Genomic DNA, 17,409 nt, shown 5'->3' with positions numbered 1-17,409 from the left:
TGGTGCTCCACCACCACAGGTGCCCTGCAGCCCCCTGCTCCCTGTGCCAGGCCAGCACAGCCCTGCTGCAGCCAGGGCCCCCTCCTGGCCCCCTCCCCACCCCAAGCCCAGCCTGGAGGCAGAGCCTGCAGTTTAACAGTCAGGGGCAAGTCCACACAGCCCTGGGCAGAGTAAGGCCACCTGAAGGGCACCAGCAGGGTGAGATGGTTGCTGCCCCAAGCCCAGACATGATTGATGCTGCGCTGTGGCACAGGGAATGAGAGCCTTGGGCAAGGTCCTAAGGGGCACAAGAATCACAGAACAGAGAAACAGCCCAAACCTTAACTTCTATTTCTCCTGTCCTCAGAAAAGACCTAAAGAGACACCCAGCTGATGGCCCAGGGGTGTCCTGCACACTCCAGCAGACGTGGCCATGCTGTTGGGCAGCACAGCATCAATTTTAGCGTGAGTGGTTGTGCCTCCCCCACAGAGCCTCAGCGCTGCCCAAGGTCACTCACCAGGACCTGGGAGCTTACAGAGCCTCCAGGAGCTCCACACTGGGTTGCTGCCAGGAGCTCTGCCTTGGGCTGGGATGCCACAGGTGGTCCTCAGAGCTGCACCACCACCTGCCCTGGGGGGGGAGACAGCAGCCCCAGCCCCTGCAGGGTGAGGGTCCCAAGCAGCACAGGTGAGCAGTCTGTGCTGACACTGCCAGCACCAGGAGCTGCCCCAGCCCTGGGTCTCATCCTGCACCTTCCCCCCCGCCCCAAATAAATCCAAACAGATTTGCTGTAGAAAAGATCAGGATCAAAGTGACCCAAAGGCCTCTGCTTGAGTGTCCAGCAAGCACTGCAGGACCTACTGCCAACACCACCTCCTGGGGTCCTGCTTCCCTCAAGTGCTGCTGACTGCATCTGCCCAAGAATTGGAAAAATAAACCCAAAAACCAGGGCAGGGGGAAGGAGAGCCAGGACAGGCTGGGCACAGCAGCAGCAGAGGGCTAAGCTGGAGGCAACTAAAGTACCACAAACGTGGGGAGAAGACAAGGTCAGTTCTGCTGTAGCCATGGGAGCTGCTGGTGGCCCTCAGAAGAGTTCTGTAGCCACGGGAGCTGCTGGTGGCCCTCATGCAGTTGTTAAGAGTGCTGACTGGGGGCCGGTGCGGGAGCAGTTCCGGTGGCTAAGGCTGGCTGGGGGCCGGTGCGGCTGGGCCGCGGCGCGGTGGCTGCGCGGCGGTGGCAGTGCCCGGGGCGGGGGCGGTCCAGGCGGGTCCCCGCCGGGCCGTGCCGTGCCTCCGGGCGTGCTTGCTGAGGTGGTCGCTGCGCATGAAGCGGCGCTGGCACAGGGGGCAGCCGAAGCGCTTCTCGCCGGTGTGGGTGCGGCGGTGCCGGGACAGCTCGTCCGAGCGGGCGAAGCGCTTCCCGCAGCCCTCCCAGCTGCAGCTGAACGGCTTCTCTCCTGCGGGGAAACAAGGCACCGGCTCAGCACCCGCGACACGGCCGGACAAGCGCCCCCAGCCCGGCCACCGGGCACTGCCCGGCTCCGCACCAGCGCAGCCGGCTCAGCCCCGGCCCAGCTGTGCTCTGGAGCACGCACCGAAGGCTTTGGGCTGGGAAAGCCTTTGAAGCTCATCCAGCCCAACCGTGCTCTGACCCGGCCGATGCTCAGCACCACAGCTCTGAGGTTTTGAGACACCTCCAGGGATGAGCATTCAGCCACCTCCCTAGGCAGCCTGTACCACACTGAGAACCCTTCCACTCAGGAAGTTTCTTCTCATGTCCAACCTAAACCTCCTCTGGGGCGACTTGAGGCCATTTCTTCTCCTTCTATCACCTGAGACTAGGGAGCAGAGCCCAACCCCACCTGGCTGCAGCCTCCTCTCAGGAGCTGTACAGAGCAATGAGGTCTCCCCTCAGCCTCTTCTTCTCCATCCTCAGCTGCTCCTCCCCAGCCCTGCTCTCCAGACCGAGCTCTTCTCTTTATTCCACTACCCCTCTTCAAATGCTGAGTTGATTTTTTTTCCCCATTATCCAAACTCTCCATGTTTCTCTGGCTTCCAAGCTGCCTGCCCTGCCCCGCCCCAGCCCCGTGTGACTCTACAGCTGTTGCACGTTCAGCAAGCACCGGGGACAAGCAGGAAGCCTGGAGACAACCAAGGTGCCCTGGGCAGCCTGCTCTAGCTGGACGTGTCCCTGCTGACTGCAAGGGGGGTGGACAAGATGCCCTCTGAGGGTCCCTTCCAGCCCAATGCAATCTGAATGGAGCCCCAGAACTCCAGCCAGGAGCGACAGCAGCCTGCAGGGCCTGAGCGGCTTCTGCTCAGCCTGGGCCACAGCTTAACCCCAGCCCTCTCCTACCCCACAGGATCCACCTCCTGCAACCCCCAGTAATCTGCAGATCAGCACCCACCCCATGACCCCAATCCATGGTGCCCCCTTGGAGAAGAGGAAGCCCTGCAGCAGTGCTGCCAGCTCAGACTCTAGGGGAAGCTCCCTGCTGGCTGTGGCACCCACCCAGCTCCTCAGCCGCAGGCACAGGGGTACAGGACAGCCAACTGCTCTGGCCCTGGGAGCTGGGCTGGGCAAGGAGGGGGCAGCTGCACCTCGATGGCTGTCCTCGGCTGCACCCCAGCTGAGGGACACCCACAGAGGCATCACCCAGCCTGAGCTTTAGCTTACCAGGATTAGCAGCTCCACAGGGGCTTTAAGCTGCTTCCCCACAGGAGTTGTCACGACAAAGCTGGCAAACAAACACAAACCCTGCCAGGGGAGCTAGCACCCAACCTGCCACACTGTCTGGGGGGGCAGGGAGAGCAGGGGAAGCCCAGCAATAAGACAGGAAGGCTTGGAATGAGCTGCTCTGCACCCACCTCTTGCTGGGTCTATCCCTCAGCATCAGAAACTGTCCCCAAGAATCATGGAACTGCTTGCAGAAGGCCTCTGAGAGCATCCAGTCCAACACCAACCCAGCCCCACCATGGCCACCAAACCATGGCCCCAAGTGCCATGGCCACAAGGTTCTGGAACCCCTCCAGGGATGGGGACTCCACCTCTGGGCAGCCTGTGCCAGTCCCATGGCAGGGGGTTGGAAGTGGATGACCATCAAGGTACCTTCCAAGCCAAACCAATCAATCTCTAAGGTGGAGGCAGAGAAGGGATCAAAGCCCTCTGTGACACTTGCACCCTGCTGAGGCTCCCTGGAGCACCCAGCTGCCATTAACCACAATGAGCTCTCCTCTACCTTCCCCCCTCCTGCAGCAGCTCTACCTGCTCAGCCAGCAGCCCAGGCCCCCAGGACATTCCCTGTTAGCCTCAGCTCAGGGCAGCCTGACTCCTGTCTCCTCTTTTCTGTCCCTGCTGACCCAAAGCAGAGCATGTGAGCTTCAAGCAAGGCTGCAGTCAGATGAGGGCTCAGGACAAAGTCTGCCCTTGTTCTGCTGGACATGGACACTGCTGCTTCTCCAGGATGGGCAGCAGCTGCTGCTCCCCCCTGCTTCTTCCCATTCCCATTCTTTTCCCAGATCCAGGCATCACTTGTCAGTGGTGTCCTGAGACAGGACAAGAGGCAATGGACGCAGACTGGAGCCCAGGAGGTTCCACCCCAACATGAGGAGAAAATTCTCTGGTGTGAGGCTGCTGAGCCCTGGAGCAGGCTGCCCAGAGAGGTTGTGTAGTCTCCTTCTCTGGAGGCTTTCCAGCCCCACTTGGATGTGTTCTGTGTGCCCTGCTCTGTCAGGGGGTTGGACTGGGTGAGCTTTGGAGGTCCCTTCCAGCCCCACCCCTGCATGCTCTCAGCACCCAGCACAGGGGCAGTGCCCTCAGGACCCAGCAGCGGGGGCAGTACCCTTGGCAGCCAGTGCTGGGCAGTGCCCCCTGCGCGGTGCAGTGCCCCATACGCACCGGTGTGTGTGCGCAGGTGAGCCTTGAGGTGGGAGCTCTTGAAGTAGGTCTTCTTGCAGCCGGGAAAGCTGCAGAGGTAGTTCCTGCGGCGGGAGAAGTCCAGCGGAGCCGGGGGGCAGCTCTGCCCGGAGGCAATGAAGACAGGGGCGGGAGCGAGGGGCAGCAGCTTGGTGCTGCCCACAGTCAGCAGTGCCGGCGGGCAGTGGGGCGGGCGCGCGGTGGCGGGCGGGGGCAGCACCAGCATGACGGTGCCCTGGGGCACGGAAGGCCCCACCAGCACCGGGCTGGGCGGCAGCAGGGACTGCATGGCGCTGGGCACCGCTGCGGGCTTGATGTAGGCCCCAACCACGCTGCCGTGCCCCTGCATGGGGATCATCTGGCACAGCACCGGGGCACTGGCAGCGGGAGTGGGTGCCACCGGGGTGCCTCTCTTCGCCAAGTTACTGTCACAGCTCTTGGGGGACGCAGGCCGGGCTGGGGGCGCTCCCTCCTTGCTCACTGGGTTGCTGGAGTCACCTGTAGAACGTTGGTGCCCTGGAGAGGTGCTGCCAGCTGGGTTATCTGCAGCAGACGTGAGCTGGGGTGGCCTGGGGGCGGCCCCTGGGCTCAGCTCTGCCCACTCTGTGCCCTCATCAGGCTGGTAGCAGGCAGGGCTGTCCCCGGTGTGCCGGATGACGCTGGCGGCCATGGCCCTGCAGGGCCAGGGGGCGTAGGCTGTGCCCAGCCTCTCCCTGCCACCAGCAGCCGGCCGTTGGCAGGCAGGGGCAGTGCTGTTTGGTGCCACAGTCCTGCAGCAGGGCAGCTGTGAGGGCAGCCCCAGGGCGGGCAGGCTTTCCCCGCAGTCCGGGCTGTGCGGAGGGGTCATGCACTGTGGGCAGAGAACAGGGTTAGAGGGGCTGCAGCTCCCAGCACAGTGCCCAGCAGCCTCACCAGGGACACCCCCTCCCCAGAGCCCTTGCACCCACCCCTTGCTGGGCAAGGACATCCCAGTGCAGCTGGAGGCCATCCTGAGCATGCAGAGTGTCAGCAGAAAGGCAACAAGGCAGCTGCAGCCCTGGAACCATGGAATGGGTTGGGATGGAGAAGGCCTCTGAGATCCTCCAGTCCAACCCCAACCCAGCCCCACCATGGCCACCAAACCATGGCCCCAAGTGCCATGGCCACAGGGTTCTGGAACACCTCCAGGCATGGGGACTGCACCACCTCCCTGGGCAGCCTGTGCCAGTCCCTGACCACTCTTGCACCAAAGAAATTTCTCCTCCTCTCCAACCTAACCCTCCCCTGACATATTCCAGGCCATTTCCTCTCCTTCTAGCACCTGAGATAGGGAGCAGAGCCCAAGCCCCACCTGGCTCCAGCCTCCTCTCAGGAAGCTGGAAAGAGCAATGAGGTCTCCCTCAGCCTCTCCTCCACACTTCCTGGAGCACCTGCAGGGATGGGGACTCCACCACCTCCCTGGGCAGCCTGTTGTGGTGCTCTGCTACCCTCACAGTCCAGAAGTTGCTTCTCCTGTTCAAGCCTCTGCCCATTACCTCTTGTCCACTTCACCCACTGCTCTGTGCTCCCTTGCTGCCACCACCTCCTTCCCCTGCAAGCTCCTGCCCAGCTCCTGTGCTGCTCAAGGGGCAGTGCCAACACTGAGCAGCAGCTCTCTGCCTCAGCCTCTTCTCTCTGCTCTTCCCCTCTCCCCTGCCTGGAAGCTTGCTGGCTGCAACGTGCCTGAGCTGCCTGGGACCTGGAGGGCACCAAGACCTTTTCCAAGCCCTGCTTTGTTGCAGCAGAATGCAGCAGAGCAGCAGTGACTGTGAGTCAGGAGCAGTGAGTCAGCTGCAGCAGCCCCACGCTCTGCAAGTGCCAACACAGCCAGCACCAGCACCCTGCCCCGCGCTGGGGCCTGGCCTCTGCCCTCCAGCCACCACACCAGTGGTGCCAACAGCCCCTGCCACCCAGTGCCAAGTCACCAAGGCATCCTCAGGGGGCTCCAAGAAGCCACCAGAGCCATCCCAACAGCAGCCTCAGCCCCTGTTACGTCAGCTCACCTGTCAGCAGGGGCTCCCACACCCAGATTTAGCAGGGGATCAAACTCTACCTTACCAACCCTGGCTGTAGCTGAGCCAGGGAGTGCCCAGGTGGGCAAGGAGCAGGCCTGGAGCAGCAATAGTGTGGGCAGCAGGACCACGGCAGGGATTATCCCCTTGGACTGGACACCAGGGAGGCCACACCTTGAGAGCTGGGTTCAATTTTGGGGCCCTCACTCCCAGGAGAATGCTGAGGAGCTGGAGCAGGTCAGAGAAGTGCAACAGAGATGGGGAAGGGTCTGGAGAAGAAGGCTGGGGAGGAGCAGCTGAGGGAGCTGGGGATGTTTGGTGTGGAGAAGAGGAGGCTGAGGGAGACCTCATTGCTCTCTACAGCTCCTGAGAGGAAGCTGCAGCCAGGTGGGGGCTGGGCTCTGCTCCCTAGTCTCAGGTGATAGGAGGAGAGGAAATTGGTCTCAAGTTGCCCCAGGGGAGGTTCAGGTTGGACATGAGAAGGAACTTGCTGACTGGAAGGGTTCTCAGAGCCTGGCACAGGCTGCCCAAGGAGTGGCTGAATGCCCATCCCTGGAGGTGTTTCCCAGAGGCAGAGCTGTGGTGCTGAGAGCCATGGCTCAGCCCCAGCCTTGGCAGAGCCAGAGAGTGGTTGGCCTGGGTGAGCTGAAAGGGCTTTGCCACCCCAAACCACTCTGAGTCCATTTGTCATCCCTGTGACAGCAGAACTCCCCTGCAGGTGCCCACCCCTGTGCTGTGTGCACACAGCAGAGCTCTGGCTGTGCTGGAGCTACCCTGCAGAGCAGCCCAGCTCAGAGCCCTCCAGAGGCCCCCCCAGGTGCCAGGCCCAGGTGGGTGGCACCTGGCTCCTCACCAGTGTGGCCAAGCAGTCCCTCGGCAGCTCGGCCACGGCCTCGGCCTGCATCGTGCAGTCCCCAGAGTCTGAGAAGGGCGTCAGGGGCCTTATCCTGAGGCTGTCCCCTTGCTGGGACCTTTGTCCCCAGGAGCTCATGCAGACCAGGGCCTCCACGGCCTCGATGTCGTTCAGCTCCAGGGTGCTGCAGGAGGACCTCTCGCTGTCGTGCCGCTGCCGCTCCCGCAGGGACTCAAAGATGTCCACAATGTCCACCTGCAGCCCCAGGGACCACAGATCACAGCATGTCAGGTGTTGAAAGGGACCTCTGGAGATCTTCCAGGCCAACCCTCCTGCCAGAGCAGGACCACAGAATCCAGCACAGGTCACAACAGGAACACATCCAGCTGGGGCTGGAAAGGCTCCAGAGCAGGAGACTCCACAACCTCTCTGGGCAGCCTGCTCCAGGGCTCTGTTACCCTCACAGTGAAGAAGTTCCTCTCCATGTTGAGGTGGAACCTCCTGTGCTGCAGTTTCCATCCATTGCCCCTTGGCCTATCACAGGGTGCAGCTGAGCAGAGCCTGTCCCTGTCCCCTCCCTCCTGACCTCCAGATCCTGCTGTCAGGGCAAGGCAGGGCAGAGCCAGCACCACCCACATGCTGCCTGCAGCCAGACCTTTGCCAGCCAGCCCCACTCTTACTCACCCATCCCTGCTGCTCTTGACCAAAACCACCCAAAATCAGCAAGAAGTGAGGAAGACAGAGTGGGATCTGCAGGAGAGCAGCAGAGGTGGGCAGCTCACACTTCCCAAGCTACCCAGCTCTCAGCAAACACTTCCCCTGCTGCAGGCAAGCAAGGAGGAGGGAAAAATCCTCATTTCCACCTTGCTTGGTCAAGGCTGAGCCCTGGACCCCCACAGTTGGCTGCTGGGCAGCACCAACCTCATCCTGCTGGCATCCAGCACCCAAATGTCAGCAGAGAGTGAGAGACCAGGACCTGAAGGGGGCCTAGGGGAAAGCTAGGGTGGGACTTTCTGTCAGGGCTTGTAGTGAGGAATGGTTTGAACCTTGTTGTACTTGAATGACCTTAGAGGTCTCTTCCCTGTGTGTGCAGCTTGCCAAGAATTCAGCTTCTCTGTCAAGGGACATCCAAACTCCTCCAGGCTCCCACAGGGCCCGGCAGGGACACCAGAAGCTATTGGTCTGTGTGGTCTCAACTAGGTGTCCAAACCCTTCCAGTCAGGCAACTCCAACTGACTTGGAATCTTCTGAGATTCAGAAGCATGGACCAGCAACTATGGTGCTCAAGGGTCTTGGTCCAAGCTTCTCAATCCCAGAAGATTCAGGAGTGTGGATTGCTTCCATTCCTGAGCTGAAGGCTCTGGAGGAAGGAGGCTCCAGCAGGCTGTCATCAGGGCCTCGGGCCCTGGAGAGGAGCTAAACTCGTTGGGTGACATCAGCTGCACACCTAAGCCAGCAAGTTTTGTTACTAAGTTAAGCAAGGGTGGTGTGACCCTGGCTCAGCTGTGTCACCAAGATGCAGAGCAGGGTGACATTGTCTGCACCACAGCAACCTGCCCAGCAAACACCTTCAAGGGCAGGCATCCAAAAGGCTGCTCGGTGCTGCTCCCACCCAAAACAGGGGGTACCAGTTCTGGGCTCCCCAGTTCCAGAGGGACAGGGAGATGCCAGAGAGTGGCAAACAGGCTCTGAGGATGCTGAAGGGCCTGAAGCATCTCTGTGAGCAGGGAAGGCTGAGACCTGGGGCTGGGTAATCTGAAAAGAAGAAGGCTGAGAGGAGATCTGAGCAATGTCAATAAATATCAGAGAAGTAGGGGCAAGAAGGGGCCAGGCTCTGCTCAGTGGCGTCCTGAGACAAGGCAAGAGGCAATGGACACAAAGTGGAGCACAAAAGGTTCCACCTCAGCATGAGAAACTTCTCTGGGGTGAGGCTGCTGAGCCCTGGAGTAGGCTTCCCAGAGAGGTTGTGGAGTCTCCTCTGGAGACTTTCCAGCCCCACCTGGATATGTTCTGTGTGCCCTGCCCTGGGTGACCCAGCTGTGGCAGGGGGTTGGACTGGGTTGCTCTGGGGGTCCCCTTCCAACCCCTCCATTCCATGATTCTACCAGGCATGAAGATGCTTTAAAGCTGTTAACTGCCCTGAGAGAAGCTTGAGAGCCTGCACCACAGATGAGGAGAACGGGAAGGAGCACGGGGATGGATGTGGGGGAGCAGAACCCTGCGGGCCCGCAGCAGGTGGGGCTCCGGTGCTCCCCAGGCAGAGGCAGCCGGGCCGGCAGCTCCCTCCTCCAGTGCTGTACTTCGAAAGCAGCTTTCCCCAGGCACCATCGCCCACCGCGGCCGCTGCCGGCCGGTTCCTGGAGCGCTGCGGGGCGGTGGCAGAGCCGCCTGTCCTCACCTCACCCCGCCGGGGCCTCCGCCGCCGCTGCCCACTCGCCGCCGCCTCACGGCGCTGCTGAGGGCGGCGGGAAGGGAACGAGGAGGAGACGGCGGCGCGGGGGGAGCCGCTCCCGCTCGGCCGCCTTCTCCCTCCCGCCCCCCAGGTGACTGCGGCAACGCCCAGCCCTGAGGGCTCGGTGGCAACGGCACCCAGCCACCCCTGCCCGCGGGGCGAGGAACTGCGCCGACCCATCACTGCCCGGTCTGGGTAACGGCACCGATCCACCACCCACCCCCAGGGGATAAAATGGCACCGACCTATCGCCGCCCAGTGCGGGTAACGGTACCGGCCCACCACCGGGGGAATAAAACGGCACCGACCCACCACGCACCCACGTCGGGGCGCATAACAGTGCCGAGACGCCGCCGTCCCCACTGAAGCGCTAACGGCCCCCGTTTCCCTGCCCACCACAGAGCACGTGTCCGGACCGGAGCTTATTGCTCCCCGCTCAGGGTGCAAGGCCCCCCTCGCTGCCCCCTTCTCACTCCGCCCTCCCGGTGCTTACCGCGGACGCATCTCCCATCTCGGAGGAAGGCGACCCGTGCATGGCGCGACTCCGGCGGGCGGCGGTGTAAGCGGGGGAACAACAGCAGCAGATGCGGCACAGACTCCTCCCCTCCCCGTGCCCGCCCGCCGGGAGCCACCGGCCAGGCAGGGAAAGCAACCCAGGACGCGCCCTACAACAGGCAGCGCGGGTAGGGAGGGGGAAAAGGCGGGGCCACGCCGGCTATTCGCCAATCGCCGCTCGCCGCAACCAGCGGCTTAGCCAGTCAGCGGCGGCATCCGGCGTGCTCGCGGCGTGCCGGCGGGGGAAGGGCGGTGCGTGGGCCGAGACCGGCGGGAAAGGGCGGGGCGGGGGCGGGGCCGAGGGGAGCGCGCGCTGAAAACTGGGGGAAAGGTCGGGCGGCGGGGCGGGGCCGGGAATGCCCGCGCGGGGGATGGGCGGGTGGTGGGGGCGTGGTCACATGCTCAGCGCCCCGCCCGTCTCCGCGGCGCGTGCGGAGCCGCACGCGGGCACTGCCTCGGCCCCCCGCACCCCGCGGGGCTTGCTCAGCCTGGGCAGGGGGCACGGGGCTGGAGCCGGGGCCCGGGTCCCAGCGCGGCCCTGCCGGCACCGAGCCGCGGAGCCACGGCCTGGGAAAGGCCTCTGACAGCATCCAGTCCAACCGCCCTCTGACTCTGCCAAGGCTGGGGCTGAGCCATGGCCCTCAGCACCACAGCTCTGCCTCTGGGAAACACCTCCGGGGATGGGCATTCAGCCACCTCCTTGGGCAGCCTGTGCCAGAAGCCTTCCAGTCAACAAGTTTCTCCTCCTCTCCAACCTAAACCTCCTCTGGGGCAACCTCAGGCCATTTCCTCTCTTTCTGTCACCTGATCCTAGGAAGCGGAGCCCAACCCCCACCTGGCTGCAGCCTCCTCTCAGGAGCTGTAGAGAGCAATGAGGTCTCCCCTCAGCCTCCTCTTCTCCACACCAACACCCCCCCCCCAGCTCCCTCAGCTGCTCCTCCTCAGCCCTCTTCTCCAGACTCTTCCCCAGCTCCTCAATGTCCTCCTTGCAGTGAGGGCTTCAAACCTGAATCCAGCACTCAAGCTGTGGCCTCCCCAGTGTTGATCCAGGAGGACAATCCCTGCCCTGCTCCTGCTGCCCACACCATTGCTGCTCCAGGCCAGGCTGCTGGTGCCCTTCTTGCCCACCTGGGCACTCCCTGGCTCATTTCCAGCTGCTATCCGCCAGCATCCCCAGGTCTTTTTCTGCTGGGCAGTTCCCAGTCACTCTGCCCCCAGCCTGGAGCCTTCCTGGGGTTGTGACCCAAGAGCAGGACCTGTGGTGCTCAGCAACGTCCTGCCAGCACCTGGGCAGTGTCAAAACTCCTCAAATCACAACATTTTTCACCAAAGTGCCTGTTCCCTGAGCTGCCTCCTTCCAGTTCCCAAACCCTCGTTTTCCTTTTCAATGGGAGCTGGATCGATGCAGCCACCCCAGTCCCAGAAGAGCTGGAGGTGCTGTATGACACTGGTGGCACTGCTGACCTGGTGTCCCCCACAGCAAGGGCAGTGCCCAGGAGGGGACAGAGCTGGGTTGGGAAGGGACAGAGCCGGGTCGGGAAGGGACAAAGCCTCGTCCCCGGAGTCTGAGCTGTCCCTGCCAGCGCTTTCCCAGCCGGGCCCCTGCGTGCCTTGCTGCTGGCCAGGACAAGCTGCAGGCAGCATTTTTCCTGCTGGATTCTCCCTGTTCGTCCCTCCCCCGTTCCTCAGGACGTGACATCCTCTGTGTCACTGGAGAGGACGTGGCTGGGATCATCTCCAGCCTTTCATCTCCTCTGGCTGGTGGCTTCTCTTGAACGCTGGGGCTCCTTTTTCCCAGGACAGCTCCTTTGAACCCTGTCTCCCTGCTCCCCAGGGACTGTCTGAGGCTCCCCCGGGACTGTCTGAGACTCCTCCGGGCTGGGCTCGTCCCCAGGCTCCCTGGCTGCCCAGCCCAGCAGAGCCTTACTCCAGTGCCCTGCAGCTGGCTGCCCCCGCACCGGTGGCTTTCATGCAGTTGTGCGGAGCTCAGGCTGCTGGCAGGCACCTCAGAGAGCTCTGTGTGCCAGGCGGGCAGGGGTTGGCTGTGCTGCTCCTCTGGGGCTCCTGTGCCTGGCAGGGCAGACACCAACCAGTGAGCAGGAGTCAGACCCCGAGGGAACAACAGGGCAGCCAGGGAGCTCCCCTAGCCCCTCTTGGCAGACACAGTCCTGCAGAGCCCAGAGGAGCGGCGCTCGGCCCCAGACAGCTTCCCAGCAGCTAAAAATAGCCCCGGGTCGGGCAGCTCCCTGCCGGCACCGCCTGGCACCCGCAGCTGCTGCAGCTGGGTGCAGCCACCACAGCCACAGGGAGCCCAGCACAGGGGCCAGGGGCAAGCAGAGGTACCCAGTCTGGAAAGGACCTACAAGGGCATCCAACCCGGCCCTGAACCCTGCTCTGCCACATCCACCACTGAGCCAGACCCCCAAGCACCACATCTGCCACAGCTCCTGCACGGACACCCAGGGAGCAGCATCCCGAGAGGGGCTGGAGATTGCCCGGCAGAAAAGGGCCTGGGGGTGGTGGTGGGCAGCAGCTGAAGATGAGCCGGGGGGTGCCCAGGAATGCCACCAGCAGCCTGTCCTGGAGCAGCAGTGGTGCACATCTTCCCTAGCACCCTTGTCTGGGTGTGGACCTTTCTTGCGTGCCTGGGCAGGGCTGTGCCAGCCCGGGGCTGGCTGCCCAGTGGTCACATCTCCAGGCAGACCTTGCTGGAGTGTCCCTTTTGTTCCTGTCTTAAGCTGATCCTCCCTTCACCCCGGGGTGCCTACTGACCCTGCCCTTCCTGGATGCACAGGGCTCCATCTGGCAGCCTCCTTGCAGCTGTGTCCCTAACCCTAACCCTGCTGCAGCTTTCTGCTTGAGAGATGTCCCTACCCCTGGCAGGCAGCTGGCAGTAGCTGCTCTCTAAGGTCCCTTCCAACTTAAGCCATTTGATGACGATGATGATGATGAGCCCAGTGCCAAAGGCAGACTTCCCCAGGTCAATCAGCCTTGGGCCAGGACCTCCTCCTGCCTTCAGCTGGGCATGAAATGCCAGTGCCCCTGCTCTTCGTGGCCTTCCCAGGGTGTGTCACCCCAGATCAGATCCACCCCAGTGTCTCCTTAGCTCCAAAATGCTTCCTGCAAGCCTGGAGAGGCTCCTCTGAGGCAGGATCACAGCAGGGTAAGGTTGGCTGCAGTACAGCCTGGAGAGAGCCCTGAGGAGCAGGGAGGGCTTGCAGCAGGGGAGTGCTGCCAGGACATCAACTACTGCAGCTGGGGTGGTCTGGAGGAGCACCAGAGGCCCCAAGCACTGACCCCATGGAAGATGGAGCTAGAGGAGAGCACAGGAGATGGTCTGGGTTCAGAGTCACCTTTGGCTGCTTTGTTCCCAAGGCACTGTGGTGGCACAGGGGGAATCCTCTCTACAGCAGCTGTGGCACACCTGGGGGGATGCTGAAGGGGTCCTCAAGGGAGTCACACAGAGAGGTTTCAGCTTCTGCTGAGCAGCTCCAGAGTCAAGGCCTCCTCTGCTCCTCACCCCCAGGAGCTGGGAGGGCACAGAGCTGGGACAGCTGACCCCAGCTGCTCAGAGGTGCCCCAGCCCCTGGCACCTTGCTCAGCACAGAGCTGGAGGGAGGAGGGGAGAGAGGGTGCTGGGAGTGGAGGCCTTTGTGTGCTGGAGCCCTGCTGCCCTGGGGGTGACCACACACCTACCATGAGCTCTCTTCCCTGCTCAGCTGTGGTCCCCTCACCTCAGCACTTCCTCACCCTCCTGCTTCCCTCCCATCCCCACTGTGTGGCACTCAGCTGCTGCCTGGGGTCACACCATGGCAGTCCCCTGTCCACTGCAGCCCTGCAGGGCTCCTAAATGTCCTTTGAGAAAGCAGCAGAAGGCAGCACAGGGCCCCGAGGGCTCTGCTGGCCACCAGCAGGGCACTGCCCTGGGTGCCAACCCCATAGCAGTGTGGGGACAAGCTGGGACCCCCAAGGGCCAGGTGGATTTGGAGCCCTTCTGTTGATACCAGGGCCCCTGCTGAGCTCCAGGCAGCCCCTGGGCACGGCCATGGTGGCACTGAGCAGGACAGGAGAGGTCCATCTGCCCTCCATCAATGCCAGGGACAGGAGAGGTCCATCCTTTGGTGAGACTCTGGAACAGGTTGCCCAAGGGAGGCTGTGGAGGTGTTCAAGGCCAGGCTGGATAAGGCCTTGAGCAGCCTGGGCTGGTGGGAGGTGTCCCTGCCCATGGCAGGGGGTTGGAGCTGGGTGAGCTTTGAGTTCCCTTCCAACCCAACCCATTCCATCAATCCATTCCCTTCCATGGGGCATCCCCAGGGGCACGCGCTGGGGGCTGGTCACAGGTGGAACTTCAGCCAGCAGTGCCAGGAGGTGCCAGCTCCCATGGCCTGTTGAGGGGTGAGCTCAGCACCATCAGGTGAGTTTTGGGGCTCCACATTCACTTGGTAGCTGCCTCCTTGTGTCTCAACCCCCGACCTCGGGCCAGGTCTGAGCCCGACTCCTGCCTGCAGCAGGGCTCTGCCCGGAGCAGCAGCTGGAGGAGCAGCCCTGGGGCTGGGGGAAGGGCCAGCTGCAGGGGGAGGGCAGCTGCCCCGAGCAGAGAGGAGCCTCCTGTTAGAAACGAGCATACAAAATTTAATGCTTGGTGTCAGACATTGTCCAGTTACAAAACAGCAACCCCCAGCCCCAGCTCAGCCCTGCTGCTCCTGCACACCCCTGCCCCACAGCACCGCAGGGGGAAGCCAACCTCTGGCAGCTCCCAGCCTTCAGTAAGCAGCAGAAGAGAAGAGCACCCAGGCCGCCCCCCAGCCCTCCCAGCCCCCTGCCCCAGTTTCTGTACACCCCCTCTTCCCCTCCCCCCCGTTTGGTGGATGTCAGAACTTGGCACCCACAGCCCAGCCCTGCAGGGCTCCTTCCCCAGGCTGGGCTGCCCTGGTGCCCTGCAGCTGCCCTCCCTGGCCCAGCCCTGCCCGCAGCTCCTCTTCTTTGCTCTCCAGCCCAGGGGCTCCATCCACCTCCCACAGTGGTGGCAGCCTCAGGTCACTGGGTGGGCTCCAGCCCAGGGCATCACTGAGCCCCAGGGGGCAGCAGGGACAGAGCAGGCTCTGCAGCAGCTCAGGAGTGCTCCAACCAAAGCCCCAGGTACTCTTTTTTTTCTTCATACAAACCACTGCAAAGGTAGTGGGGAGGGACTTCAGATGGCCTCCACACCTCAGCACCAAGGGACCATCAGCTCTGCCTGGGACAGCTCAGAGACCTTTGCCCAGCCTGGCTCTGAAGATGCCAAACTCCACCACCTCCCTGGGCACCTGCCCTGGAGAAGACCACCCCAGCACCCAGCCTGAATGCCTGCAGCTGCACACTGCTGCTCCTCATGCTTCTGATGGACCTGGGAGACACCTCCAGGCACTGGGAGGCTGCTGCTCCTGGGGCCTGCTGCAACCCTCCCTCAGCTCCCCCAGCTCACCCCCTCAGGAGCCACAAGCTCTGCCTGAAGGAGCAGCTCTGGCTCAGGGACATCTGCTGAGAGCACTGCTCCAGGGGAGGCCTTGGTGATGCAGCAAGAGGCAGGCCAGGTAGCTCTGGCAGGCTCCTGCTTGTCTCCTTCACCTTCTACTTGCCCCCCTCTTGCCAGCAGCTGCAGCAGGGCATGGCTGGACTGGTGGTCACCATTCCCTGGGCAGCCTCCCTGGCCACTCAGCAGAGTCACCTTCTGCTCCTGCAGCCCATCCACAGTGACCTTCCCAGCCCAGCTGAGGCACCAGCAGCCCTGCCCAGCTTGATGCTGCCTGCCACAACCTCCTGCCTCATCCAGATGCCCAACAACAGCCCTGAGCCACCCAGGACCTGACTCAAGGCTCCACAGCTTGGTGCCCTCCAGCCCAGAGCTGCTGCCCAAGTGCCCCTCTGTCCCCTGCTGCTGCCCAAGTGCCCCTCTGTCCCTGCTGCTGGCCAGAGGAGCACAGGCAGCTGAGGAGCCAACAGTGCACCATCTCCTGCAGAGCAGCATCCTCTGGAGCTGCTGGGCACTGTCCAGCAGCAGCTCAGTGCCTGGCAGCCTGCACACCTCAGGAGTACTGCCCCTGCTTCCAGCCCCTGGTGCCTACTGCTGCTCTGCCAGGACATCACCTTCCTCTCCCACAGCTTTGTCTGTGCTTCCCCTTGTCAGCACCTCACGAGCCCGTAAACCAGCTCCAGCCCATGGGGTCGCCCCAGGAGCTCCCAAGCTGGCTCCAGCCCATGGGGTCACCCCAGGAGCTCCCAAGCTGGCTCCAGCACTTGGGGGCACCCCAGGAGCCCATAAACCAGCTCCAGCCCATGGGGTCACCCCAGGAGCTCCCAAGCTGGCTCCAGCACTTGGGTTCATCCATCCTGAGCTGCTGCTGAGGGCAGCATCCAGCTGAGCCCCAAGAGCACTGCAACAGCAAAACCCCACACAACAATAATATCCACCCTGTGAGAGCCTTCCTCTTGACCTCCAGAAGTGAGGAGACACCAAGGAGACCACATCTGCTTGGCCCCTCTTGGGAGCCAGCTCCAGGCTTGGCCCAGGCCAGCTGCTGGGGCAGGGGAGAAGCCAGGCTGGCCACCAGCTGGCTGTGCAGCAGGGCCTGGCACAGCTGGGACCTCATACCCTGCATGCAGGAGTGCTGCTGGAGGAGCAGCTGCCCTGTGCCCCCCAGAGCACACAGAGCCCTGCTGCCCCCCAGAGGCATGCCCAGGGCTGAGGGGCTGCTGGAGGTGTGCTGCAGTGCAGAGCACAGCCCCAGGTGGCCCCAAGGCTCCATACATTAAAGAGGTGGTCCCAGGGCTCCATACATTAAAGAGGTGGCCCCCACACATTAAAGAGGTGGTCTCCAGGGCTCCATATCCTAAGGAGGTGCCCCCATGGCTCCATATCCCAAGGAGGTGCCCCCATAGCTCCATACATTAAAGAGGTGGTCTCCAGGGCTCCATACCCCAAGGAGGTGCCCCCATAGCTCCATACATTAAAGAGGTGGCCCCAGGGCTCCATATATTAAAGCTCTCAGTGCTATGTACACATTTACAGGACCTTCAGAGACATATTGCACTTACACACAGGGGAGCTTCACACCCTTCCCACAGACACTTCTTCATGAGCAAGGCAGCTCCACACCCCCATGGCGACACAGAGGACTCCAATCACCTGCCCTGTCCAAGAGTAAACATCACACAGGCTGCTCTCCAGCCTGCACTCAGCTCCTGCCAGGATCCAGCAGCAGCTCTGCAGCTCTCCCAGCAGAAGACAGTCCAGTGGGAGGTGTCGGCTGGGAGCAGGCAGGTGGGGACTGAAGAGATAAATAAGAGATCACCACCCTACAAGGCCACCTCCAGGAGGTGTCCCCTCCTGTGTTTACTGCTGTTTTACACATTGCTGGGCTCTGCTCGCTCATTCCCAGTGCCAGGAAGGCTCTGAGCTTTGGGATGTCCTTTGGGAGGAGCTGGAACACGGAGGGATGGAGCAAGGCCTCTGCTGTGCCCCCCAGCAGAAGGCAGCCCCTGGCTCTCCTCTGCAGGAGGTGATCAGTGTGTGGCCCAACGTCCTGAGTCCTGGGAGAAGGTTCACTTGGGACCTTGACTTGAAACCCCCAGGGGCTGCCTGCTC

General features: G+C 62.6%; 1 protein-coding gene across 1 annotated transcript; it reads right to left on the bottom strand.

Moving 5' to 3' along the window:
- Window positions 1-1,158: 1,158 nt before the first annotated feature.
- On the bottom strand, window positions 1,159-9,765 carry KLF11 (KLF transcription factor 11). The gene is made up of 4 exons (XM_054383393.1): window positions 9,724-9,765; window positions 6,779-7,033; window positions 3,878-4,745; window positions 1,159-1,436 (listed from the first exon to the last, which is right to left on the bottom strand). The coding sequence occupies exons 1-4, from the start codon at window positions 9,763-9,765 to the stop codon at window positions 1,159-1,161; spliced, it is 1,443 nt and encodes a 480-aa protein (XP_054239368.1).
- Between the last annotated feature and the right edge of the window lie 7,644 nt (window positions 9,766-17,409).

Source organism: Indicator indicator, chromosome 9 (genome assembly GCF_027791375.1).
Source record: "Indicator indicator isolate 239-I01 chromosome 9, UM_Iind_1.1, whole genome shotgun sequence".
Lineage (NCBI taxonomy): Eukaryota > Metazoa > Chordata > Aves > Piciformes > Indicatoridae > Indicator > Indicator indicator.
The sequence above is the reverse complement of the archived record's forward strand: the minus strand, read 5'-3'. Positions and strand labels throughout refer to the sequence as shown.